Source organism: Vipera berus (genome assembly GCF_964194415.1).
Source record: "Vipera berus genome assembly, chromosome: W".
Classification (NCBI taxonomy): Eukaryota; Metazoa; Chordata; class Lepidosauria; order Squamata; family Viperidae; genus Vipera; species Vipera berus.
The window spans coordinates 26,095,298-26,122,074 of record NC_138210.1 but is presented as its reverse complement, the minus strand read 5'-3'; the positions used below and the strand labels follow the sequence as shown (position 1 = coordinate 26,122,074).

At 47.6% G+C, this 26,777-nt stretch overlaps 1 protein-coding gene across 1 annotated transcript in view; it reads right to left on the bottom strand.

Annotated features, from left to right (window-relative positions):
• Nucleotides 1-20,745, bottom strand: part of LOC308676582 (KAT8 regulatory NSL complex subunit 1-like) — a gene marked incomplete at its 5' end in the record, with an annotated part of 305,549 nt that extends 284,804 nt beyond the window's left edge. The window contains one exon of the mRNA XM_081342460.1: nt 19,445-20,745. Coding sequence (XP_081198586.1) covers nt 19,445-20,745 — 1,301 coding nt within the window. The remainder of the gene's footprint in view (nt 1-19,444) is intronic.
• Nucleotides 20,746-26,777: the final 6,032 nt, after the last annotated feature.

The window sequence follows — 26,777 nt, the reverse complement described above, 5'->3', positions numbered from 1 at the left end:
CCAGGTCCGTAATGAATAAAGCACCTCTCATTCGTGATCTGATTGAGGAGGAGCATGCGGACCTGGCTTACATTACGGAGACCTGGTTGGGCCCAGAGGGCGGGGTCCCCCTGGTTGATCTTAGCCCATCAGGTTTCCGGGTGCTGCACCAGCCTAGGGCTCAGGGTAGGGGCGGTGGAGTGGCAGTTGTTGTGAGGGAAACCTTATGTCCGCGGGAGGCCACCACAGTCCAGATAGCCGGGTGTGAGTCCCTCCTCCTGAGATGCAGTCCCAGAGCTCAGTTGGGCTTGCTGCTGGTGTACGTTTCACCTAGACACGTGGCGGCAGCCCTGCCTAAGCTTCTCGATATCCTCTCAGGGTTGGTGGTTGAGTTCCCCAAACTTATAGTTTTGGGTGACTTCAACCTACCATCCCTGGGGGGATCATCTGAGTTAGCTCGGGAGTTCATGGCTTCCATGACGGCCATGGACCTGAAGCAGGTTATTCTGGGCCCAACCCACGGGGGGGTCACACGCTCGATCTGGTTTTTCTATCCGGACGGTGGTTAGATGATCTTGGGGGGGGTTCCCCAATTAATTCACCCCTGTCATGGACCGATCATCATCTCCTGCGGATGGTCTTACGTTTTGCCACTCCGTCGTGGGGTTGCTGAGCCAACAAGATGGTTCCCCCCTAGATGCCTTATGGACCCTGAGCGGTTCCAAACAGCGCTTGGGCCCCCACCTGCCTCCTTTGCTCACAGCTCGGTCGATGCCCTAGTGGAAGCCTGGGAAAGGGCAGCCACAGAGGCACTTGACCAAGTTGTACCCATGCGGCCCTTGACCCGACGCAGATCCCAACGGGCCCCATGGTTCTCCATGGAGCTCCGCGAGATGAAGCGTCGGAGACGGGGCCTAGAGAGCTGTTGGAGGTCCAGCCGATCCGAATCCGACCGGTTACGACTAAGGTCGTTTACGAGAACTTATCTCGCAGCGTTGAGGGTGGCTAGGTCTAACCACTTTGCCACCCTCATCGCGTCCGCAGATAATTGCCCGGCCGCCCTGTTTAGGGTAACTCGCTCTCTCCTTAATCAGGAGGTGAGAGAGGAACCCTTGCAGGGTCGAGCCGAGGAGTTTAGTCGATTTCTGTTGGACAAAATCGCTCTGATCCGGACAGGTTTGGACTCCGACTGGGCAGAGTCTGACGAAGAGGATACGGGCGGCCTTGTCGATTTAATCTGGGAAGAGTTCGATCCTGTGACTCCTGAAGAAGTGGACAAGATCATGGGGAAGCTGAGCTCCACCACGTGTTTGTTGGACCCGTGCCCCTGCTGGCTGACTTATGCAGCCCGGGATGGGACACGAGGCTAGCTCCAGGCAGTGATTACTGCTTCTTTGAGTCAGAGTAGTTTTCCCGCCGCCTTGAAGGAGGCGGTGGTGAGACCCCTCCTCAAGAAGCCTGCCTTGGACCCAGCAATTTTAAACAACTATCGCCCGGTCTCCAACCTTCGCTTTTTGGCGAAGGTTGTTGAGAGCGTGGTGGCGCAGCAGCTCCCTTTGTTCTTGGATGAAGCTGACTACCTAGACCCGTACCAATCGGGTTTCAGGCCCGGGTACAGCACGGAGACGGCATTGGTCGCGCTGGTGAATGATCTCTGGTGGGCTCGGGACAGGGGTTGTTCCTCTGTCCTAGTCCTTTTAGACCTCTCAGCGGCTTTTGATACCATCGACCATGGTATCTTGCTGCGACGTCTCAGGGGGTTAGGAGTGGGAGGCACAGTTCTCCAGTGGTTCTCCTCTTACCTTCTGGGACGTTCGCAGTCGGTGTTGGCAGGGGGGCAGAGATCGACCCTGAGACCTCTCATTTGTGGAGTTCCTCAGGGATCGGTTCTCTCGCCTCTCCTGTTCAACATCTATATGAAGCCGCTGGGTGAGATCATTCGTGGTTTTGGAGTTGGGTATCACCAATATGCTGATGATACCCAGCTTTTTATTTCGACCCCAAACCACCCCAGTGATGCCCTCGACGTGATGTCCCGTTGCCTGGAGGCGGTCCGGGTCTGGATGGGGAGGAACAGGCTTCGACTCAACCCTGACAAGACTGAGTGGCTGTTTGTGCCGGCATCCCGGGAAATTCCGATTATTCCATCATTGGCCATGGGGGGTGAGCTATTACCCCCCGTAGATACAGCCCGCAACTTGGGGGTCCTTCTAGACGCACAGCTCTCTTTGGAAGAGCATATTGGAGCTGTGACTAGGGGGGCCTTTGCCCAGGTTCGCCTGGTGCGCCAGTTACGGCCCTATCTAGACCGGGATGCCTTGCGCACAGTCACCCATGCGCTCGTGACCTCTCGTCTAGACTACTGTAATGCTCTCTACATGGGGCTGCCCTTGAGGTCCACCTGGAGACTCCAACTGGTGTAGAATGCAGCCGCGCGAGTTGTCTTGGGAGTTTCCCGATACTCCCATGTTACACCTTTGCTCCGCGAGCTGCATTGGCTACCGGTTGCTCTCCGGGTGAGGTTCAAGGTGTTAGTTATGACTTACAAAGCCCTTCATGGCATGGGTCCGGATTACCTACGGCAACACCTGCGGCCGGCGTCAACTTCCCTCCGTCCAGTGCGCTCCCACAGAGAGGGCCTCCTCAGGGTGCCGCCGATCAAAGAATGCCGATTGGTGACCCCCAGGGGGAGAGCGTTCTCTGTGGGCGCGCCACACCTTTGGAACCGCTTACCGGTTGAGCTCCGGATGGCCCCCGACCTTCGCTCCTTCCGGCGCGATCTCAAAACATTCTTTTTCGAACAAGCTGGCCTGGTCTGACGGGATGGGGTTGGGTTTTTATAACTAGTTTTAACTTTAATATGTATTGATTTTATGGGCATAATGTTTAATGGCTTTTTAATTTTTGTATTCGATTTTTATTGTGTATTGCCCTGTTCACCGCCCTGAGTCCTTCGGGAGAAGGGCGGTATACAAATCAAATTATTAAATTAAATTAAATTAAACATGCACCAAAGAAGTGATGGGAAGAGGGGGGGGAGCACCCCGTTTCTTCTTCAGGCAAAAACTCTGTGCAGAAGCCGGATTGGGGAGGGGGATGAGGAGGAGGAAGAGCTGTGATTGACAAACTGCCAGCCAAACTCTTTGGGAGTGGGGGCGCAGGATGGAGAGGAGGGCAGCTTGCCTTGGAGAAGGAGGGGGGAGCCAATTTTAAAGGTTGTCCAGCTAAAAGGGAGCAAAGAATCTGGGCTGGAGTGCCTTGGAAAGGCGAGCAGGCAGCGCATCTGCACGGGCTGGTTGGGCTTTCTGCAGGTTTTGCCTGCAATTAAGGCAGGGTGAGTTTTTTGGCTCAGGGGAGGCTGGGGGGGAGGGGGAGCTGCTTGTGGGGGGACATGCCTGCTCACATAAGTGCAAATGTGTTTCTTCTGCATGGAAGCTGCTTTGCTGAAGGTTATATCTTCTTTCTTTCCTTCCTCTTCTTCCACGTTCTTCGCCTCTCTGCTTTGTGCTGTGTGTGTGTGTGTTTGAAGCCTTCGTTTGCCTGCCTGGCAAGGCAGGGGAAATTTGCTCCGGCTCCTCTTGCTTAGGTAAGCTCCACTTTAATCAAATCCTGTTCTGCGCATGTGCGCGCACGTGCGCATGCGCACACATATTTTGTGGCTCCCAGGGGTTTTTTTAGTGAGAGAACCGGTTCCAAGTAGCTCTTTCACCGATTCAGGTTGCCTACCCCTGGGCTAGGGGTTCACATACTTTTTCCACCCTGCACTGTGAATGTTTCCATCTTATATTCAATTAAAACATGACAACAGCTAATGTTTGTGTAGTATTATTTTAAGCAGACTGTGTTTTTCTATTGTTGTGACTTACATGACGTTTAGAGCGCATTTCATGGCCAATTCATGCAAAACTCCACGTAATCCCAAAGGGTTCACATACTTTTTCTTGCAACTGTATGTATATATACAGTATATACAGGTGAAACTCGAAAAATTAGAATATCGTGCAAAAGTTCATTTATTTCAGTAATGCAACTTAAAAGGGGAAACTAATATATGAGATAGACTCATTACATGCCAAGCAAGATAGTTCAAGCCGTGATTTGTCATAATTGTGATGATTATGGCTTACAGCTCATGAAAACCACAAATCCACAATCTCAGAAAATTAGAATATTGTGAAAAGGTGCAATATTCTAGGCTCAAAGTGTCCCACTCTAATCAGCTAATTAAGCCATAACACCTGCAAAGGGTTCCTGAGCCTTTAAATGGTCTCTCAGTCTGGTTCAGGAGGAATCACAATCATGGGGAAGACTGCTGACCTGACAGTTGTGCAGAAAACCATCATTGACACCCTCCATAAGGAGGGAAAGCCTCAAAAGGTAATTGCAAAAGAAGTTGGATGTTCCCAAAGTGCTGTATCAAAGCACATTAATAGAAAGTTATGTGGAAGGGAAAAGTGTGGAAGAAAAAGGTGCACAAGCAGCAGGGATGACCGCAGCCTGGAGAGGATTGTCAGGAAAAGGCCATTCAAAAGTGTTGGGGACTTTCACAAGGAGTGGACTGAGGCTGGAGTCAGTGCATCAAGAGCCACCACACACAGACGGATCCTGGACATGGGCTCCAAATGTCGTATTCCTCTTGTCAAGCCGTTCCTGAACAACAAACAACGTCAAAAGCGTCTCACCTGGGCTAAAGAAAAACAGACCGGGTCTGTTGCTCAGTGGTCCAAAGTCCTCTTTTCTGATGAGAGCAACTTTTGCATCTCATTTGGAAACCAAGGACCCAGAGTCTGGAGGAAGAATGGAGAGGCACACACTGCAAGATGCTTGAAGTCCAGTGTAAAGTTTCCACAGTCTGTGTTGATTTGGGGAGCCATGTCATCTGCTGGTGTTGGTCCACTGTGCTTCATTAAGTCCAGGGTCAACGCAGCCGTCTACCAGGAGATTTTGGAGCACTTCATGCTTCCTTCCGCAGACGAGCTTTATGGGGATGCTGACTTCATTTTCCAGCAGGACCTGGCACCTGCCCACACTGCCAAAAGCACCAAAACCTGGTTCAATGACCGTGGGATTACTGTGCTTGATTGGCCAGCAAACTCGCCTGACCTGAACCCCATAGAGAATCTATGGGGCATTGCCAAGAGAAAGATGAGAGACATGAGACCGAACAATGCAGAAGAGCTGAACGCCGCTATTGAAGCATCCTGGTCTTCCATAACACCTCAGCAGTGCCACAGGCTGATTTTCTGAGATTGTGGATTTGGGGTTTTCATGAGCTGTACGCCATAATCATCACAATTATGACAAATCACGGCTTGAACTATCTTGCTTTGCATGTAATGAGTCTATCTCATATATTAGTTTCCCCTTTTAAATTGCATTACTGAAATAAATGAACTTTTGCACAATATTCTAATTTTTCGAGTTTCACCTGTAGTCTGGCCCAAAGGACAACTGCTATGCAGGAAATCATCTTGCCCAACAGTTGAAAAAGCAATGCCAGGGCGACTACATGCTCCCTTTGGACCTGGAGAATCAGGGACTGGTTACTGCCCTGACGTTCCCGAGCGAGGAAAACCTCGCATTTCCTTGTATTTATTACTGCCAAGTGAAGGAGGCGGGTGGAGGGAACTGTCTGGCTCTTCTTGAAATTGACAGAAAAAACGTGGTCTTGAAGGGTATTGAGAACAAAATCCAGGTCCGCATGAGCCGACTGAACCAAGGAGGATTGAATGAGGATGTTGTCCAGATAACATTGGATACGAACCGGAACAGATCGCAAATGTGCGGCTATCACTGCTAGGACCTTTGTGAACACCCTGGGAGCCGATGATAGACCAAAGGGTAGGGCCCTGTACTGAAAATGACAGCCTGCGTAGCAGAACTGGAGAAATTTTCGGCTAGGGAGGATGGGAATGTGTAAATATGCCTCCGTGAGATCGATGGATGTCAGGAGGTCTCCCTTTCTGATGCCGGCCAATATGGATTGTAGTGTCTGCATTTTGAACCTCCTCCATGTCAAGTGTGTGTTTAACCCCTTTAAATCAAGGATTGCTCTCCATCCTCCCGAGGTCTTGGGAACTACGAACAGAATGGAATAGAACCCCTGTCACTTTGGCCCCACTGGTACCGGCTTTATGGCCCGGATGTCCAGAAGATGTCGGATGGCCTCCCCCATGAGGCCGTTTTTTACTGGATTTTTGGACAAGAGACAAAATGTCTCGGGGGCGTAGATATGAATTCCAGAGACAGGCCGAATCTGATGGTGTTGAGGACCCAGAGGTCCGTGGTGGTGGTCTCCCATATGTGTGAGAAGAGGGCCAACCTACCCCCTATGGGAGAGCCCGCCCTGTAGTCACTTGTACCGCTGGGAGGGCCTGTTGCGCCATGAAAGGGCCACCTGGTCTGAAATTGCTGTCTAGGCCTGTCCCTATTTCCGGACCTGTCAAATTGACGGTCTGGCCTGTGAGGAAAAGAACAGAAGGACTGGCCAAACACAGATCTGGACTCTGATCGAAAGGAATGCCCACGGTTGTAGGTGGTAGTCCTCCTATCTGCTCTTTTGAAAAGGTGGGATAATACCTTGCGTTTCTCCCTGCATTCCATCAGATAAGGAGTCAGCGCCTCCTCAAATAGCTGTCCACTGTGGTACGGGGCAGCCGCTAAGCGCCACTTGGACCAGACATCAACCCGCCAATGCTTAAGCCACAAGAGTCTGCGACCGGTGACATTGGATGCCATGGATCGAGACAAAAATCTGGCAGCATGTAGTGACGCGTCTACCGTGTATTCTGAGGCAGCCACTAACTTGCTCAAATCCTGGTGCAAGCGTACCTCCTCCGGTGGGATTCTGGCCTGTAGTTGATGGAGCCAGAGAATGGAGGATCTGGCAAAAAAGGAGGCGGAAGTAGCTGCTCTTATGGCCCATGCCGCCTTCAGAGCCTCAGCCATATCTCCTGACACCGCAGAGGAAGAGAACAATGGCGTTAATGGTTCATCCACAGCAGGAACATCTAACACTGCTGAAAGTGCGGGATCCACATTAAAAAAACCTCTTATCTGTTCCCCCCAGTGGGGGAAAGGTGCCTGGTGTCCCCCATTGAGCCTGTATTGTGTCCAGGAATAGGGGAGGACAGGGAATGTGCTGTTGGGTAAAGGTGGGTTGTGAAAAAAAAATGAACTGGTGTCCTGGCTGGTGGAGGGCCCTTCCTGGGAACTAGAGCCAATTTCTGTGACACTACTGGCTTTGTGGAGCATTGATTTAAAGAGAGATGGATTAAAGAGTCCTATGAAGGGAGGAGGATCAGGAGACATGTCCTCATCCTCCGACAACCCCTGTTCCATCTGATCATAATCTCCTGTAAGCGAGAGTCTGCTCCTGGAAGATCTAGAAGGGGAGATCGACTCCTGGGATTCAGCCACTTCTGCCTGGGAGGGAAAGAAGGAGTCCCTGACATTACCGACTCGGGTCTGGTTCCATAGTGAATTGAAGAAGCTATGCCCTGGATCAGGACCTGCAATTGCTCTTGCGACAACAAGACATGAGGTTCTGAGGACCAAGGCCCAGACGCTGTGGGCGTGCATGTCTCCTCAGGTCTGAGGTATATGAACTTCGATGTTGACAGGGGGATCTGGAAGACAGGTGTCTCGCTACAAGGAACCATTTCCACCTGTGCTGTCCTGGTAAATGGAGATAATAACACTGACTCTCCTTCTGGGGACAGAGACCCTGGGACAGCTGAAGTAGAAGGAGCAAGCTGTGGACCAAAGACTAAAGTCTCCATGGGAACAGGAGATGTCAGTCCAGATGCCTCAGCACCATGTCGCTTTTGTGCCCTGGAGAATTGTTTCTCTAAGGCCTGGTGCCTCCTGCTGGCCTCCCTCTCATCCGCCTTAGAAGATTTCTTGGCAGAAATAGCATTGGCCTTTAGTTTGCCAGTCGCCTCCTGAGTGGAGAATTTAGACTTCCTTTTCTTGGAAGTGCTGGGAGCAACTGGAGAAGTTTGAGATGCCAAGTTGTCTGCCATTGTAATCAGAGATATCTCAGTGGTATGCTGAGAGGGATCTCAAAAACAGATATACACTCAGTGCTGTACTGAGAGTAATCTCAATATTAAGGAGCAGAGTACTAAAAGGAGGCAGAGCCCCTCAAGGTAATAAGCCGCCTACTCGAGGGTCAATCGTGGCTGCAGAACCAAACTAATGGTACTGCCCTCACACATACAATGCTCCTGATGGCAGCAGGCCAAATAGCTCACTAAGTGATGGTAAGACCAACTCAATGGTGACAGCCAATTCACATGTTTCACATAGTGATGTGTTCCACTTAGTGACGGTCAGACCAGGTCAATGGTAACAGCCAGTGCACGTGTAGGTCAATTAGAGGTGGCAAGACCAATTCAATGGTAACAGTCAACACATGTGTTTCACTTAGTGACGTGTTTCACTTAGTGACGGTCAGACCAAGTCAATGGTAACAGCCAGTGCACATGTAGGTCACTTAGAGGTGGCAAGACCAACTCAATGGTAACATCCAACACGTGTTTCACTTAGTGACGGTCAGACCAAGTCAATGGTAACAGCCAGTGCACGTGTAGGTCACTTAGAGACAGCAAACCAACTCAATGGTAATAGCCAACACATGTGTTTCACTTAGTGATGTGTTTCACTTAGTGACGGACAGACCAAATCAATGGTAACAGCCAATGCACTTGTAGTTCAGATAGAGATGGCAAGACACACAATGGTAACAGGCAACACACACGTGATTCACTTAGTGACAGCAAGGCTGATTTGATGGTACATCTAGGCATGAGCAGTATGTTACTTCCTGTGATTCGACTAATCAGATAATAACAGAATACTTTGAAATTGAATCAGGTTCCTATGCCATATTGGCTCCAAGTGCAGGGCAATGAGCCTGCACTGTTGCATCAAAGTTAGGTCCGATTGTTGGTTGCTTCGCAGATCTAAAAGCCTGGTCCGAGTTGCAGCCGTTGCTGCCTTCCACTAGTGTCTAATAATCTTAGGTTCGGCAAGCAAAACAAGGAAAACCTGTTACTAAAGCAAACACTGCCCTCCATGCAGCCCAAACATGCGGAGCCCAAAATGGTGACCGCCGCCTGAAGAATCGAAAAAGCTGCTCCAGCTGGCGCCCAGAAAAAGGAAAATAATAACTGAAATCGCTTGAAAGCCTGCCAAACAACAGGCTCTCACACTCAGCCTAACTGTTGTGGTCCCGACCCCCATGCCTGTCCTAACCGAGGAAGAGGACTCTGAGGATGATGGGGAGGAACTGGCAAGGCCTCCCTCGCCGGGGCCCTCCTCTCTGGCAAGGCCTCCGTCTCCACCTGTAGGCCGAGAGGAGCAGCCTGGGAGTAGCCAGGCTGGGAGGGAGCTCGAGCAGGTGCAGCAAATACAGTCTAGTGAAGATGACTCATGGCTAGACCCTTGAGAAAGATGCAGGGCCAAGCGTTTGCAGCAACGTAGGTTGCGTAGGAGGGCCAGGGAGTAGCTGAGTCAGTGAGCCACACCCCATAAGGTACAAAAGGGGGTGTGGCTGCTCTCAGAACTTTGTGACGAACAATTTAATTCACCACAGCTTCTGGTCACGTCTGTCGGATTTCTCTACCTGTGAAAACCCTGGTCTGGATTTCGTGCCTATGCTTCATCTCTGCTTTTCGGTTTGTTTGTCTGGACTTTCTTGGAATTTCTTGTTGGCAGTTATCTCATGTCAGCGAACGTTTGAGATAACTAGCCTATTTTTGGCTGACTGTGGGTAGCTCGCTGCCAAGACTTTATCGGACAGCAATTAAATTGTGGTATAAAGACGTAACCCTTTTGTGTTGTACCTGCTTGTCTGTTTGTTTGTACCTTGAGGGAGGGGGAACAGAACACTAACCCTTCGCCTCAATATCACAGTCAGAAGAGAAAAGGAAGCGAGAAAGGGGAATGAATGAACTATCACGTGGCACTTAGCCCACACCTGCAAAGCAGGCTGCCTACGATTCAAAACCCCCTTAGCCGGGCAACCTGACGCTGCGCTATTGAGCACAGCCACCGGAGAACCACAATAGATGGAATAAAAGAAAACAGGAAAACAATACGAACTGATCTGCCTAAATACTGAGCCAAGCTTTACACGTCTCATACGGGCGAAGACCAAGTCAAGACTGGGATCCTAGCCCAGGGGAAGAGGCGGGGCAAAAGTTTGATTGACTTGGTCTCAGGGCAGGAAGACAAGGATTAATTCATTCTGTTGTGGATTCTCCATCGGTCATGCTGGAGAAGGAATTGTAGACTGCTTGAATGTTAACAAAATTTGGGTACATTACCTTCTTGCTGGCAACCATTCTGCATGCATTAAATCTATCAGGGTGTGTTCACAGTGGAGCAGCTGACAAGAGACATAACAGCTTTTCTATCACACGAGCGCCCTTTATTCATTCTGCTGTCATAAATCTGCAAGGTAATCTGCTTGGTCTGTAAACAGAAGTTACATTTGTGGCCTCTTGGCTCTTTTCTGATTATTATTTTTTTACAAGTATTCTTTCCCCTCCTTATGTTTTTGGAAGGGGGAGTGGGGCCAGCTCTAGTTTCTAAATTAGCTACTCTATGTCTATCAATAGGGAAGACAGATGTCTTCCCAAGTCCTTCTGGATTGTTTTGATGACTCTTACTAAACTTTGCAAAAGACTCTTTCAAGGAGTCAACCTTATTTATAACTGTTGATAAAAGTTCGAAGATTGCGATTACAGTTTCAGCTGTAAACAGACATTGTCTGAAAATGATATCTGTTACATTCTCCCTTTTTAAGTTTCTTGCATCACTGTCCTGCATAAGCAGAGAGTACTGAGATCTGAGGAGGGGAGACATGATAAGGAATCCGTTGCTGAGTTACTTACTGGAGCAGACTGTTTGCTGTATTATCATCCATTTTCTGCTGCTTCAGTGGCTTGGATGAATTGTGTGCTGCAGAGTGAACACAATGTCTCTTTTCCCTTTTCTCCATTCTTAAAAAATTCTAGCTTCTAATATTATTAGACTGTCCTCTCCAACATATGTGTTTGTAAAAGTCAAAATATAAGTTAAAAATACAGGGTTTAAAATACTTTTTAGAGGAGACCTTACAGCCCTTGCTACCTGTCTCCCATCTGGCTCAACTTATCAGAAGGGCTTTAAACTAAAATTGAGGGGGGAGGGTGACCAATCCTTAGGATCTTTAGGACCTAGCATAAACCCCAAGACAACCAATCAAACAACTGTTCGAAAGAAACAGACCTAACAAAAGAGGAGGTGGAATTGCATTATATTGTAAGATCACTACAACTCTACAGAAATGCATAAAACCAAGGATTAAAGTCTCCTAGAATACATATAAATCAATATAAAAGGAAAAAAGAATGACATTGCCATTGGTGTATACTACAGGCCACCAAACCAAGCAGAAGAAATAAATTAATGTTTTGCTCACCAGTTAAAAAATACATGTAGAAAACACACCACAGTAGTAATGGGGGACTTTAACTACCCTGACATCAACTGGGAGACAAACTCTACATCAAGTGGGAGATTGAACAGAGACCAACCTAGCTGACAACTTTGTCATCCAAAAGGTAGAGGAGGGTGCTAGAGGGACAGCTACAGTGGACCTAATTCTTACTAACAGAGAAGAAATGATCGGGGGGGGGGGGTTTGACATTGCCAGAACTTTGGGGGAGAGTGACCATGTCATATTGGAATTCAATATAATGTAAACACAAGCAATAGAACATAATCCAACCAGTGTCTTAGACTTTAAAATAGCTGATTTTAACAAATTTAGAGATGGAAAGTATTCCATGGATGAAAATCTTAAAGGGGAAAAACAACTCAAGAAGCTTGGGAAACTCTGAAAAATATGATTATAAAAGCTCAGTCCAACTCAATACCACTGATAAAGAAAAACAAGAAATCCAAGAAGAAACCAGCATGGTTACATAAAGAACTCTCTGATAAACTGAAAGACAAAAAGTATAAGTATAAAAAATGGAAAGAGGGACACATAGCTAAGGCAGAATACCAGCATACAGCCTGAATCTGCAAAGATGAAGTCAGGAAAGATAAGGCTCAGAATGAACTAAAACTTGCAACAAATGTTAAAAAAAGTTTTGGTCAATATATAAAAAACAAGAAAAAGGTCAAGGAAACAATCGGTCCATTAATGGGAGAAAAGATGGCAAGGAAGTAGCGGGCAGTAGAGAGAAAGCAAAGCTGCTTAATTCATTATTTGCATCAGTCTTCACGCAAAAAGAAACTATAGCCCAACCCACCAAAACCATAACTGTAAAAGACAGACTAGAAATAAAAATTACAATAAGCAAGAAAATGGTAAGAGAACACCTGTCCACTCTAGACAACTTCAAATCACCAGGACCAGATGGATTACAACCCAGAGTTCTGAAGTAGCTGGCAGATGTGATCTCGGAACCACTGAACCATCTCTTCCAAAGATCCTGGAGCACCGGGGAACCACCAGAGGACTTGAAAAGAGCTGATGTGGTTCCCATCTTCAAAAAAGGGGGAAAAAACAGACCGAGGAAACTACAGACCAATCAGCCTGACATCAGTACCTGGAAAAATCCTGGAAAAGATAATCAAGCAACAGATCTGTGAACACCTAGAAACAAGCAAAGTTATAATCAGAACCCAACATGGGGTTCTCAAAAACCGATCATGCTAAACCAATCTTATTTCATTCTTTGACAAAGTGACTAAATTAGTGGACCAATAAAATGCTGTGGACATAGTATACTTGGATTTCAGTAAGGCATTTGACAAAGTAAACAACCTACTTCGTGGTAAGCTAGAAAAATGTCAGATACAAAGCATCTCCACAAGATGGATTTGTAACTGGCTGACAAACCTCACTCAATGTGTAGTCCTTAATTGAACTACATCTACGTGGAGGGAATTAAGCAGTGGGGTGCCCCAAGGTTCCATTTTAGGCCCAGTACTCTTCAACATCTTCATAAACGATTTAGATGAGCGACTAGAATGGGAATTCTTCAAATTTGCAGATGACACTAAGCTGGCAGCAATAGTCAACACTCCAGAAGATAGGCTCAAGATCCAGATGAATCTCGACAGATTTCAACACTGAGCCCTATCTAAGAAAATGAAATTCAATGTAGAAAACTGTAAGGTTTTCACTTAGACAAGAAAAACTAAATGTACAGCTACAAATTAGGTGAGATAGCAGTAACTGTGAGAGGGACCTTGGACTCCTAGGGGACAATCACTTAAATATGAGCCAGCAGTGTGTGGCAGAAGCCAAAAAACCCAATGCAACACTTTTGTTGTTAGCTGCGAAGTCGTGTCCGACCCATTGCGACCCCATGGACAATGTTCCTCCAGGCCTTCCTGTCCTCTACCATCTTCTGGAGTCCATTTAAGCTCACACCTACTGCTTCAGTGACTCCATCCAGCCACCTCATTCTCTGTCATCCCCTTCTTCTATTCACCTCAACCTTTCCCAGCATTAGGCTCTTCTCCAGTGAGTCCTTTCTTCTCATTAGGTGGCCAAAGTATTTGAGTTTCAACTTCAGGATCTGGCCTTCTAAAGAGCAATTAGGGTTGATCTCCTCTAGGACTGACCGGTTTGATCGCCTTGCAGTCCAAGGGACTCGCAGGAGTCTTCTCCAGCACCATAGTTCAAAGGCCTCAATTCTTTGAATCTGAGCCTTTGTTATGCTCCAACTTTCACAGCCATACATTGCAACTGGGAAGACCATAGCCCTGACAGGGTGATGTCTCTGATTTTTAGTGTGCTGTCTAGATTTGCCATGGCTTTCCTCCCGAGGAGCAAGCGTCTTTTAATTTCTTGACTACAGTTCCCATCTGCGGTGATCTTGGAGCCCAGGAAAATAAAATCTGTCCACTACCTCCATTTCTTCCCCATCTATTTGCCAGGAATTGAGAGGGCCGGATGCCATGATCTTGGTTTTCTTAATGTTAAGTTTCAACCCAGGTTTTGCACTCTCCTTCTTCACCCGCAACAAGAAGCTCTTTATTTCTTCTTCACTTTCTGCCATTAGAGTGGTATCATCTGCATATCTTAGGTTGTTGATATTTCTCCCAGCAATCTTAATTCCAACTTTTGATTCATCTAGCCCTGCCTTTCTCATGATGTCCTCTGCATATAAGTTAAATAGGCAGGGCAACAGTATACAGCCTTGCCGGACTCCTTTCCCAATTTTGAACCAATCAGTGGTTCCGTGTCCAGTTCTCACTGTTGCTTCTTGACCCGCATATAGGTTTCTCAAGAGACAAATAAGATGGTCTGGTACTCCCATCTCTTTAAGAACTTGCCACATTTTGTTGTGATCCACACAATCAAAGGCTTTACCATAGTCAATGAAGCAGAACTAGATGTTTTTCTGGAACTCCCTAGCTTTCTCCATGATCCAGCGTATGTTGGCAATTTGATCTCTAGTTCCTCTGCCTCTTCGAAATCCTGCCTGTACTTCTGGTAGTTCTCGATCCACATACTGCTGAAGTCTAGCTTGTAGGATTTTAAGCATAACTTTACTAGCATGTGAAATGAGTGCAATGGTGCGATAGTTTGAACATTCTTTGGCACTGCCTTTCTTTGGAATTGGAATGTAAACTGATCTTTTCCAATCCTGTGGCCACTGTTGAGTTTTCCAAATTTGCTGGCAAATTGAGTGTAGCACTTTTACTGCATTGTCTTTTAAGATTTTGAATAGCTCAGCTGGATAAGGCATTCTTATCTCTTCTAGCTATTCTCTGCAATTCTGCATTCAATTTATTTATTTTTATTTATTTTAATTCCATTTATATCCCGCCCTTCTCCGAAGACTCAGGGCGGCTTACAAGCTTAGCAGTAGCCTTCATTCTATGTATATGCCTGCTTATTAGGGCTTTCACACACACCCCCAAGCGGCATTATTACAAAGTCAGCTTAATTGCCCCCAACAATCTGGGTCCTCATTTTACCTACCTCGGAAGGATGGAAGGCTGAGTCAACCTTGAGCCTGGTGGGATGCGAACCTGCACTAATTGCAGGCAGCTGGTGTTACTTAAGGAGGCATTAGCCCACTGCTCCACCAAGGCTCTTGGGCGTATCTTTCTTTTTCTCCCTTCCCTTTCGCTTTCCTCCTTTCCTCAGCTATTTGCAAAGCTTCCTCAGACAACCATTTTGCTTTCTTGCATTTCTTTTTCTTTGGGATGGTTTTAGTTGCTACCTCTTGTACAATGTTGCGAACCTGTGTCCACAGTTCTTCAGGCACTCTGTCTATCAGATCTAATTCCTTAAATCTATTTGTCACCTCTACTGTATATTCAGCAGGGATATGATTTAATTCATACCTGAGTGGCCTAGCGCTTTTCCCTACTTTCTTCAGTTTAAGCCTAAACTTTGCAACAAGAAGCTCATGGTCTGAGCCACAGTCAGCTCCTGGTCTTGTTTTTACTGACTGTATAGAGCTTCTCCATCTTTGGCTGCAGAACATATAGTCAATCTGATTTCTGTGTTGACCGTCTGGTGATGTCCATGTGTAGAGCCGTCTCTTGGGTTGTTGGAAAAGAGTGTTTGCTATGACCATCGTATTCTCTTGACAAAATTCTATCAGCCTGTGCCCTGCTTCATTTTGTACTCCAAGGCCAAACTTGCCTGTTATTCCAGTTATCTTTTGGCTTCCTACTTTAGCATTCCAATCCGCCATGATGATAAGGACATCATTTTTTGGTGTTAGTTCTATAAGGTGCTGTACGGCTTCATAGAACCGGTCAATTTCATCCTCTTCAACACCAGTAGTTGGGGCATAGACTTGGACTACTGTGATATTGGTTTGCATTGGATTCGAACTGAGATCATTCTGTCATTTTGAGGATTGTATCCCAGTATTGCTTTTCCTACTCTTTTATTGACTATGAAGGCTACTCCATTTCTTCTGAGGGATTCTTGCCCGCAGTAGTATTGTTGTGATTCAGGGTCAGCCTGTGGGTTCGGCAGTTGGGTCGGACGACGACTCAGAGGAGGAGGGGGGTGTTGAAGATCTTGCTGATGATAGCCCTCAGGCAGGCCCCTCCCACTTGGTCACTATGGAGACCCAGCTGTGTGAGCCTGACAGTGTGGATGAAGATGACCCACAGCTGGCCCTGTTCAAGGACGCCCGACGCAGGAGGCAGTCAAGTAGGAGCAAACAGAGGAAGGCTGTGGGGCTTCTCGGAAGGAGGCAAAGAGAGGCCACGCCCTGAACTCTTTATAAAGGGAATGTTTGGGGAGGGCTGGTTTGCTGAAAGCAACTGCTCAGATAGTGTTTCAAAGCTCCTGTATCTTGGTACGTGTCTTGTTTGTTTTTGTAATAAATTTGGCAGACGGATTCCAGCCTCTTGCCGTTTATAAAGGGGTTGCCTTTTCTGCAAGGCCGGTAGCAGGCTGGTACAGAACAAGTATACCTGATGGTCATCTGAATTAAATTCACCCATTCCTGTCCATTTTAGTTTGCTGATTCCTAAAATGTCGATGTTCAGTCTTGTCATCTCTTGTTTGACCACGTCTAACTTGCCTTGATTCATGGATCTTACATTCCAGGTTCCTATGGAGAAAAAATCTTTACAGCATTGGACTTTCCTTTCACCACCAGATACATCCACAGCTGAGAGTCCTTTCGGCTTTGGCCCAGTCGCTTCATTCTTTCTGGCACTACTAGTACTAGCCCTCTGCTCTTCCCCAGTAGCATATTGGACGCCTTCCGACCTGAGGGGCTCATCTTCCAGCATCATATCGTTTTGCCTTTTGGTACTGTCCATAGGGTTTTCATGGCAATGATACTGGAGTGGGTTGCCATTTCCTTCTCCAGTGGATCACGTTTTGTCAGAACTCTCTGCTATGACCTGTCCGTCTTGGGTGCCCCTGCACGGCATAGCTCATAGCTTCATTGAATTACGCAAACCCCTTCGCCACGACAAGGCAGTACTCCATGAAGGGGAATGCAATCCTAGGTTGAATTAATAGAGGGATAGAATCAAGATCACATGAAGTATTAGTACTGCTTCATAAAGCCTTAGTAAGACCACACTTGGAATACTGCATCCAGTTTTGGTCACCATATTATAAAAAAGATGTTGAGTTTCTGGAATGAGTGCAGAAAAGAGCAAGAAGAATGATTAGGTGCCAGGAGGCTAAAACATATGAAGAACCGTTACAAGAATAGGGTATGTCTAGTCTAGTGAAAAGGCCTGGGGTCACATGATAGCAGTGTTCCAATATTTGAGGGGCTGCCACAAAGAAGAGGGGGTCAACTTATTTTTCAAAACAACCAGAAGGCAAGACAAGAAATAATGGATGGAAACTAATCAAGGAGAGAAGCAACCTAGAACTAAGGAGAAATTTCCTAACAGTGAGAACAATTAACCAGTGGAACGTCTTGCCTTCAGAAGTTGTGGGTGCTCCATCACTGGAGGCTTTTAAGAAGAGACTGGACAGCCACTTGTCTGGAATGGTATAGGGTTCTCCTGCTCAAGCAGGGGGTTGGACTAGAAGACCTTTAAGGTCCCTTCCAACTGTTATTGTTATTTTGGCCACCAGCAAGCCACTAGAATATAAACTGAGAGCAAAACACACTCCTTAGTAGCACTGATGATGCTACCTAGTTTGGGTAATGAAACATCTGGAAGAAAACAACCAAGCTCAGAGAGCACCAAGGATCCCTCATTGTAATAGTGGCCAGTAGGCTTGTTTCAAAGCAACATAAAGACTGGTCTCTATTTTCACTGATAGCTTCTGCTCATTTCAACTAAATAAAATTAAGCACTTGGTCAACTGTCACAAAACAGTACTTGCTAGATTAGGCTTTGTTGTATCTATAAATTCATGTTTAAAATGCTACTGCTACTGTAACCCCAAAAGGAGCAATTCCACACTTACAATATTAATGTTTCATCTTTATTGCCTGAAGTGCACCTAATTTCCAATCAGTAGATTGTATTCTGGGTTCTCACAGTTTTTATACTCATTAAAGCTTTAGAATGATCACCCTTCTTCAACTTTGTCCTCTCAAGATATGATTGGAATTACATGAAGTTCCCAAATAGTATACCCTAAAATTCTGTCAGTTGCAGCCCCACTGAATTTGTTAGTTTGTGGAAGTAAGGTAACTAATATGCAATCAGGCCATGGTCAAGTTCTCTTATATTTCAGACTATTCAGTGAAATACGAGTGCAATTCAGAAATAAACCTCCGTTTGGTTATCAATCTGGGCTAGTGGGGGTGTTGTTTGATCAAAACCAGCCCAACGGAACTGCTTCAAAAGTTCTTGGGTACGTCTAGCGGTGTGCGGGCGAGCATCATCGTGAACCAACACCACCCTGGAAGTGGTGCCAAAGAAAATCCCGCCAAATGTGAAGATGCTAAAGGAGTATTGCTAGTGAAGTTCATGGAGTGTGGTTCGACCATCAAGACGAGCCATCCATAATAAGTGTCGGGGCATGCTGACTTCTGGTGTGGTGTTGGTTCCCGATAATGCTCACCCACACACTGCTAGACACACCCAAGAACTTTTGAAGCAGTTCTGTTGGGATGTTTTTGATCACCCCCCACCACACACACAGCCCAGATTTGGCGCCGAGCAACTACTACTAAGGAATTTCAAATCTTGTAAGACGTTATGACAAGTGCCTCAATTTGAATGGCGATTATGTCAAAAAGTAATGTAATGTTGTAGTTTTCTAATGTGTATAATAAAAGTTCTGTATCTGCGAGTGTCTATCATTGATAACCAAACAGAGGTTTATTTCCGAATTGCCCTTGTAAATAAATTGATTGCTGAATTCAATCCCCGAATACATCTACTTCTCAAAGCTATAATGTAATTATGATTTGATTTAGGATGTTATGTGATTCCAGTGGTTGGCAAATCAGATATTTTGAAAAAATAGAATGTATGGTTTAATAAACACACAGACCATGGATAAAGGACATGTGTCAACAGGGCCCTCTTGGGACAAACTATGGATGGGTAAAAGAAGTGTGAACAACTTCAGTGCAACAGCTTCTGCCTTGTCCCAAATAAATTTATTTGTAGGTAAATTCTTAGCTATTACTCATGGTCCCTTCATAAAATAAAACTATGGGCTGGATTATTTTAGTTAAAAAGCAATGAGGATGCTTGGCCATTCTCAGCCACAATAATAGTTAAAAGCAGGTTATTCTCTTCAACCAACCATAATTTATGTAAGTTACTATCTATCACCAATAAATAACCTTTCTATTGCAGGAAACCTATTTTAGGTAAATTACACCTAACTTAAGACAGAAATAGACTTTCCATTTCTAAAATGAATTTGTTACTGCAGTTTGCTTGCTCTTTAACTGTACTTTAAAACAACAGTGATGTGACACAAAACTTTTTGAAAAGCAGATTATTAAAAACTGTAAAGAAACTAACACTTGATGATACTCACAAAGGTACATGGTGCTGTTCAATGTCTGCTTTGGTCAGTTCCTCTTCTTCAATATCAGACTCTCCACCGGAGCTGCTGTCTGTGACATCAGAATCAAACGCTTCCTCACAACATCGCAGGTTAGCCATCCCACTGGCAGTAAACCTCTCTAATTCTTCTGAGATAGAGTCACTTTTTAGGAAGTTGCTCAGTCCTTCCGAGGTATTTCTCTTATTTCCAGCTTTTCTCAGAGCTGCTTCTGCCTTGCGGGTCAGCATTAGCTGACTCCGGTGTTTCAAGGAGTCCAAAGCAGGCAACTTGCTTAGTGTTTTCTCTAAAAATCCACCAAGCTGTTGCTGAATGTGCCGCTCTACCTGCTTGGCCTGTACCACCTGCAGCCGCTTTTGCAGCCTGTGAGCACGATTCTCAATGTCTACCTGCCTCCGCAATAGCAACTTTGTCCTCATATCTGAATCTAGAGTGCTAAAGGAACTGTTTGGCAGAGAGATCATCTGTACTTCTGGCTTACTGCTTCCAAGCTCAGAACTAACAGGCATTCCAGATAACAAAAGCAAGCTGTTCTCCCCACCCTCTTCAAGTCCACACTGCTGCTCTGAGGAAATGTGTTCATGTTTATTTGCCATGCCATTTTTGGTAAATGGGGCAGCATGCTCTGCATCTGGGCTTTTATGTGGTAGAGTGCAACTGCTTAAACCAGTCTTCAGGTCCTCCAAATCAGAACCCCCAGCTCTATTTGAATCAACATCCTGGAGGGTCAAAGAAGATGGTGTGCTCTTCCCACCATTAAGCGAAACAGAGCTTTCATGGTCAGAGCTGTTAGTCTTAGCTATTTTTTTAGCCAAGCCATTGACAGGTGTTTGTGGCAAAGGTGTCTGATTACTCATACTCATGGTTTTTAGGTTTTCCAAGGAAATCTCCAACACTGGGGACTTTCCCAAAAGGTCACTAGTTTTTAAGAAAGGATGAGTCAACAGAGAATGAGATTTAAGGACTGTCTGCTTGTTGAAGACTCCTTGCAGTTTCAAGGACTCCTTTGGAGGAGATGTTACATCTGAACAGAGATAAGATGCTACCAAGGGCTGCAGCTTTCCCAGCTCTTGTTTTGTAGAATTATTTCGGAAATCTAGACTGGAATCCTCAGCTTTCCTTTTGGTGCCATTAGCAGCAACAAGGATGTTGTTGGCATTGGCGTTTTTGTCCACACTACCAGGAGACAGGGAGCAGGATAGGGTAGCCAGTTTGAAAGGGATGTGGTGAGCTTCAGTTGCTGCATCAGTGAGAGCGGGCGCCATAGTAGCCATTCAGCACAGAGAGTTGGAAAATCCAGCCTTTCCTGTTGCAGAGGCCAGCTCTGCTGTGTTTTTCTACCTCGCCAAACGGTACCCTAAAAAACCCAAGCAGATAAAATTTAGAAGTGAAGAATTGTCAAAACAGAAACAAGTTATGTACATTTTTGACAAATACAGAGAGCCTGTATACACCTATTCATCAGAGACAATGGACAGTGACAGATTTCTTATCCAAATTAGTTAGTATAATATCCAATGGAAAGGCATAAAGCCCAGCATGAACAGAAATGCAAGCATCTTCTGAAATGCCAAAAATGGTGAAGTAAAGTAACTAAGGGATATGAAGCAGGAGCAAAGGTGAAATCACTAATCAAGGAATAAGCAACCAAATATTGGATAAGTACAATAAGAATGTTTTCTCCAACATGGATGGTGCCCTTCAAATGGCCTTTCACTTACTTGTTAACAAATCTGAAAGACTAAGGGAAATCTGTGGATGGCCAAATGACTGAAGAATCTACAATAGGAAAAACAGGTTCTGAATAAAAACCAAAGCTGAACATGAGAGCCACTGTGGTATAATGGTTAAGATGTTGGACAAGGGACAGAGAACCAGGGTTCAAGCCTAAGCTCAGGCATGAAAACTTGCCTGATGACTTGGGAGAGATCACTATCTCTAAGCCCTATTTTAATCACAGGGTGGTTACTGTGAGGAAAAACTGGTGGGAGCGTTATGTATATCAGGGCTCCCCAACCCCTGGGCTGTGGCCCACTACCAGGCCTTGAGCCTTTTGGAACCAAGTCACAGAAGTGGTGGGAGAGTGCTCATGCATCCCCACTTACGTGAGCGGCAAACATGCATCCCCACCTCTCACACAAATGGGAGCTGCACGTGTGCCTGCCCGCCACTGCACGGAACCATCCCTTCTCCACCCCACCAGTCCGCAAAGCCAAAAAGGTTGGGGAACTCTGGCGTATATCACCTTCAGCTATTCCCCAATTATTGGTAGAATATCAATTCTAACAAATATATTTATTAAATGCTTTTCAGCTCAGCATTGCCCAATCATATCTTCAAGTCCCAGAATTGACAATAAAGTTTATGCTGGAAGTGCCCAGAAAAGCTAATATGTATCATATACTCTATGTTTCACAGGCAGTCCACTGAAGCAGGCAAGATGAAAACCCCAGCAGTACTCTTACCAAGGATGTCAGGAAGCCAAACTGAATACAAAACCAGTTCAGAAAGGTATTTTCCACAAGTGAATCACCTGTCTGAGATGGTATAGGTCAGTGATGGCAAACCTTTTAGAGACCAAGTGCCCAAACTGCAACCCAAACCCCACTTATCGTCAGGTGTCGGGTGGGCGTGGCCCAGTGGTCATGGCAGACTGGGTGGGCATGGCCGGGGTGGGCGTGGCCACCTCAATGTCGCTTGTGGGGAGGGATGCCTGTGGGGGCCGGGGAGAGTTGGGGGAGATCTAGGGCAGGGCTTTTCAACCAGTGGTACGCGAGCACCTGGCTGGTGGTACGCGTAGGACGGGTTGAACAGCACTGTAAAAAAAAGTAAAAACAAAAGTAAAAAACGTTTTTTTACTAACCTTTCAGCTGCATTCCATTTCTCCGCTTCTCTACCTTTGCCACGTGTTTGTGGGACTATCGGTAAAAAAGAAAAAAAGTTCCATGAGAATTTTAACTTCTCGCGAGATTAGAAAGTCTCATGGAACTTTTTTTCTTTTTTACCAATAGTCCCACAAACACGTGGCAAAGGCAGAGAAGCGGAGAAATGGAATGCAGCTGAAAGCAGGTTAGTAAAAAAATGCTTGGGGGTGATGAGGGCATCTGGGCAAAGGTGGGGGCAGCAACCTTACCCTGCATGGTGGTGGATTAATGGGCACGGGGGACCCAGGATGAGCTGCGTAAAGCAGGCGGAGGGGAGGCCAGGTAGTCTGCAGGCGCCGGCAGGGTTGGAGGACGATCGCACCCGCAAACAGGACAGCTGCACAAGGCAGAGGTGCTGCCCGAGGCCGGAGGGAAGGCCGGGCAGTTTGCGGGCGCCGGCAGGGTTGGAGGATGATCGCACGTGCAAACGGGAGAGCTGCGCAAGGCAGAGGTGCTGCCCAGGGCCGGAGGGGGGGGCAGGCAGTTTGCGGGCGCCAGCAGGGTTGGAGGACCATCGCACATGCGAATGGGAGAGCTGTGCGAGGCAGAGGTGCTGCCTGGGTAGCCCACTGGTCCTGGGGCTTCACATACCAAGCAACAAGCAGCTGGGCGTGTCGCATGGCTGGCAGCTTTGCGCGGCGCTACCAGAGTGGCGGGCAGGCAAGGGGGGCTTCTCCCTTCCGGGGTGGGGGGAGAAAGACGCATTCTCCAACCAGCTCTTCCTTCCCCTTCTCTGGGCTGGGCTGCAATCTCGCCCGCTGCTTCTGCACCTCCTCCTTCCTCCTCCCTACCTTCCAGAAAAAAAGGAGAAGACAGGTGGTGGGGCAGGGGGTTTCCCCATCCCGGATGCTGTCTTTGCAAGAGAGGCAGAAGTGATCGCCCTTTTGCAAGCAGGAAATCTTGCACAGGAATTGCAGCCGGGGATTTCACACACACACAAACACACACACACACACACTTTCCCTGGATTGCTCCGCATCTGGGGTTTCCTTCCTCGCGAGGAGACCCGGGGTGGTTGGCTGGGCATAACCATTAAGTCTCTGAGCGGCACTGGCTAAGTAAAGTTGGTGATCATGCGATTGGGAAGGTGGACAATCGGAGCCTTCAGCAGCTCCGCTCTTTCCCCAGGAGATTTGTTCGTCTGTCTGGGGCTCATTGCCATGCAAAGGGACTGACATCAAAGCACCTTTTGTTGCTGCAAGCTTTTCTCCCACAGAGAGCCCGAACTAGGAGTCATGAGGAGTTGGGAGAGTCCATGTTGGGAAAAGGGCAGAAAGCGAGAGTCGCAGTACTGACAAATTGAAACCTAACGCCTAGCCAGTGCCCAGTTTCAACTGGCAGAACCTAGCTAGGCTTGTTCCATCCAGACGTCTTTTGCGCTCGCCGAAAGAAAGGAGCCCCGCCTTTCCTCCCGAACGCTCGATCGGGGTTTCTGCGATCACCCCTCCAGAGAAAGCAGGTGGTTTGCGCCTCGCTGGGCTCTGCCATCCTGTTACTTGGCCGCGGAAAGTAGCAAAGTTTGTGCAGGACAGGGAGGCCCTATGGAGACGGGAAAGGTGACCTGGGTGGTGCGCTGGGGGCTTTGGCATCCTCTTTTGAAAGGGGACTCTTGGGGACAAAATGGGCCAGCCCAAAGAGTAGCCTTGCTGGCAGGAGGGGGTTGCTAGTAGGGGGGGTGTTGGATCGGGTGCACTGGCGGGGGGGGGGGAGTTTGTCCAGAAGCAGCACCTCTTCCTTTGCATGCTGATGCTGCTTCTCGAACATCCCGCTTAGCTCAAGCAACCCGCCCAGGAGGGTGTCGGGCGGGTTAGGAAATCCTGGCAGTTTGTTTTGTTTTGGTTCCCGAAGCCCCCTTTCTTGTTCTGCAATGGAAGGGGAGTTTTGGGTGGGTTAAATGTATGGGCTGAATGCACAAGTTTCAACTTTGCACCAGCATTAAAAAGAAAAGGGAAAGGAAGGAAGGAAGGACGGAGGGAGGGAGGGAGGGAGGGAAGGAAGGAACAAAGAAGGGAGGGAGGGAGGGAAGGAAGGAAGGAAAGAAGAGACAAAGAGGAGAGGGAAGGAGGGACAATGGAAAGGAGGAAGGGACAAAGAGGGAAGGAAGAAAGGAAGAAGAAAGAAGAAAGGAAGGGACAATGGGAGAGAGGGAGGGAAGGAAGGCACCCACCCCAGTCCCACCCCCCTCCACCAGAGACCCACGGATTTCCCCCACACACACAGGAACCCTGCAACCTGAGTGATGAGCTGGCCACGCCCCCCCCAGACATTGACTTCGCTTGTCAAAAAGTTGCAAAAGTTGATCACATGACCCTGGGACACAGAACATCATAAGTATGAAGCAATTGTCAAGCATCCAAATGTAAAACACATGATCCTGGGGATGCTGCAACAGTCAAAAGTGTGAAAATGGTCATAAGTCACTTTTTTCAGTGCTGTTGTAACTTTGAACAGTCACTAAGCGAATTGTTGTAAGTTGAGGACTACCTGTACTTTATCCCTTTTTTTGGTCACGTTTTTGACACCTTGCTAGGCGACTGGTGGTACTCGGATATTGCCTTATCCTAAAAGTGGTACAATGGGTGACAAGGTTGAAAAGCCCTGATCTAGGGGGTCTCTGGCGGGTGGGACAGTGGGCAAAAGGCTCGTCCTGTGGGGTGAGGTGAGATCAGGCAGGGGGCAGGTCAGGGGTGCCATTGCCGCAGGGACCAAGGCGGCTGCTGCCTGACACCATCGGCCCCTGCACACAGCGAGTGCATGGGAGCCAACTGTATCCGTCAGCAGCCACAGCCTGCCAGCCCCTCGGCCGACATACTCTGAGGCTCCGCAGCCTGCTGCGAATACTGGGCCAGCCCTCCAGCAGTAGGCGGTGTAGGGTAGGGGGGGATCCAGTATACGAATTCCTTCCCTCCGCCCAGCAAGTTCCGCGGCCTTATGGCAGTGGCATTGGGCGCGACGCGTGAGGCGGCAAATGGCCGGTTTCAGCGTGACGTGGCTGTTTGTCGCCTCACGCGTCGCACCCTATGCGACTGCCATGAGGCCGCGGAACAAACCGGGCGGAGGTAAGGAACCGGTATACTTACAGCTTACAGAGCCACCAAAGCAGCTGGTGGATCGCTGGAGGCTCAGGGAGGGAGGGTGCTGAAGTGGGTGGTCGGGCCATTGGCAAGAGCAACGTGTTGAGCAGAAAGCGGCCTGAGAACAAGTGGGGCAGGTAAGGAAAGAAATCCTCGCTCCCCCCAGAAATTGCCTTTCTTTCCTTACCTGACTCCCAGCCCCTCTGCCATTTCTCCTTCGTGATCTGCCGCTGCTGCTTGCAAGGACAAAGGAAGGGGTTTTTTGGGGGGGAAAATGTCAATCAATCAATTCCAATTTCTTGTGAAAGATTGCGAAGTTGGAATTGACCTTTTTTTCCCCAAAAAACCCCTTTGCTTCCTTGCACGCTTTAGCACCCTCCCTCCCGAGCACCCGGCGCTCCACCTGCTGCTTTGGTCAGCCTACCAGGCCCCACTTCAATGCCCTCCCCACCGCCACCGAGTACAGCTGCCCTGGGGCTGCAGGGGCTGCTGGCCTGGCATGGGAAGGGCACGTGCCCCACCCTCCTGCCACCATGCAGGGTAAGGCTGCCGTGCCCGCCCCCGCCCAGATGCCCTCGCCTCCCCCAAGCAATTTTTTTACTAACCTGCCTTTCAGCTGCATTCTGTTTCTCCGTTCGCTTCTCAGCCTTCGCCATGTGTTTGTGGGACTATCGGTAAAAAAAAGAAGTTCTATCAGACTTTCTAACTTCTTGAGATCTTGTGAGAAGTTAGAAAGTCTGATGAAACATGTTTTTTAATCGATAGTCCCACAAACACACAGAGAAATGGAATGCAGCTGAAAGGCACGTCAGTAAAAAAATGCTTGGGGGAGGCGAGGGCATCTGGGTGGGGGCGAGCCCAGCAACCTTACCCTGCGCAGCTTCGGCAGGTGTCTGGCGGGGGGGGGGAAGCAACTGATCTACCACCATGCTAGCACTGCCGTGTTCCTTCTCTAGCCCATTCACAGACCCCGCCCCACCCCTCGCATGAAACACCCTGCTCCCGCTGCTCCCCCCACCCCCACGCGGCACCTTATTTCCAGCTCTGATGCGTCACTTCCTCCGCCGCTGTGTGGGACTAAAAATAAAGTTCAATCAATCAATTCCAACTTTGTGAGATCTTTTTTTTCCCATGAGAAGTTGAAATTGATTGGTTGAACTTTTTTTTTCCACACATTGGCAGAGGTCTAAAGCAAAAAGGGTTTATAAAACCCAGCTTAAAAAGCCACTTGCCTGGGGAGATTTTGATGCAGGTTGCTCATGGACGGGACTTAAGACCTTGGACTGGGGCGACGGCGTGCATGCCCAC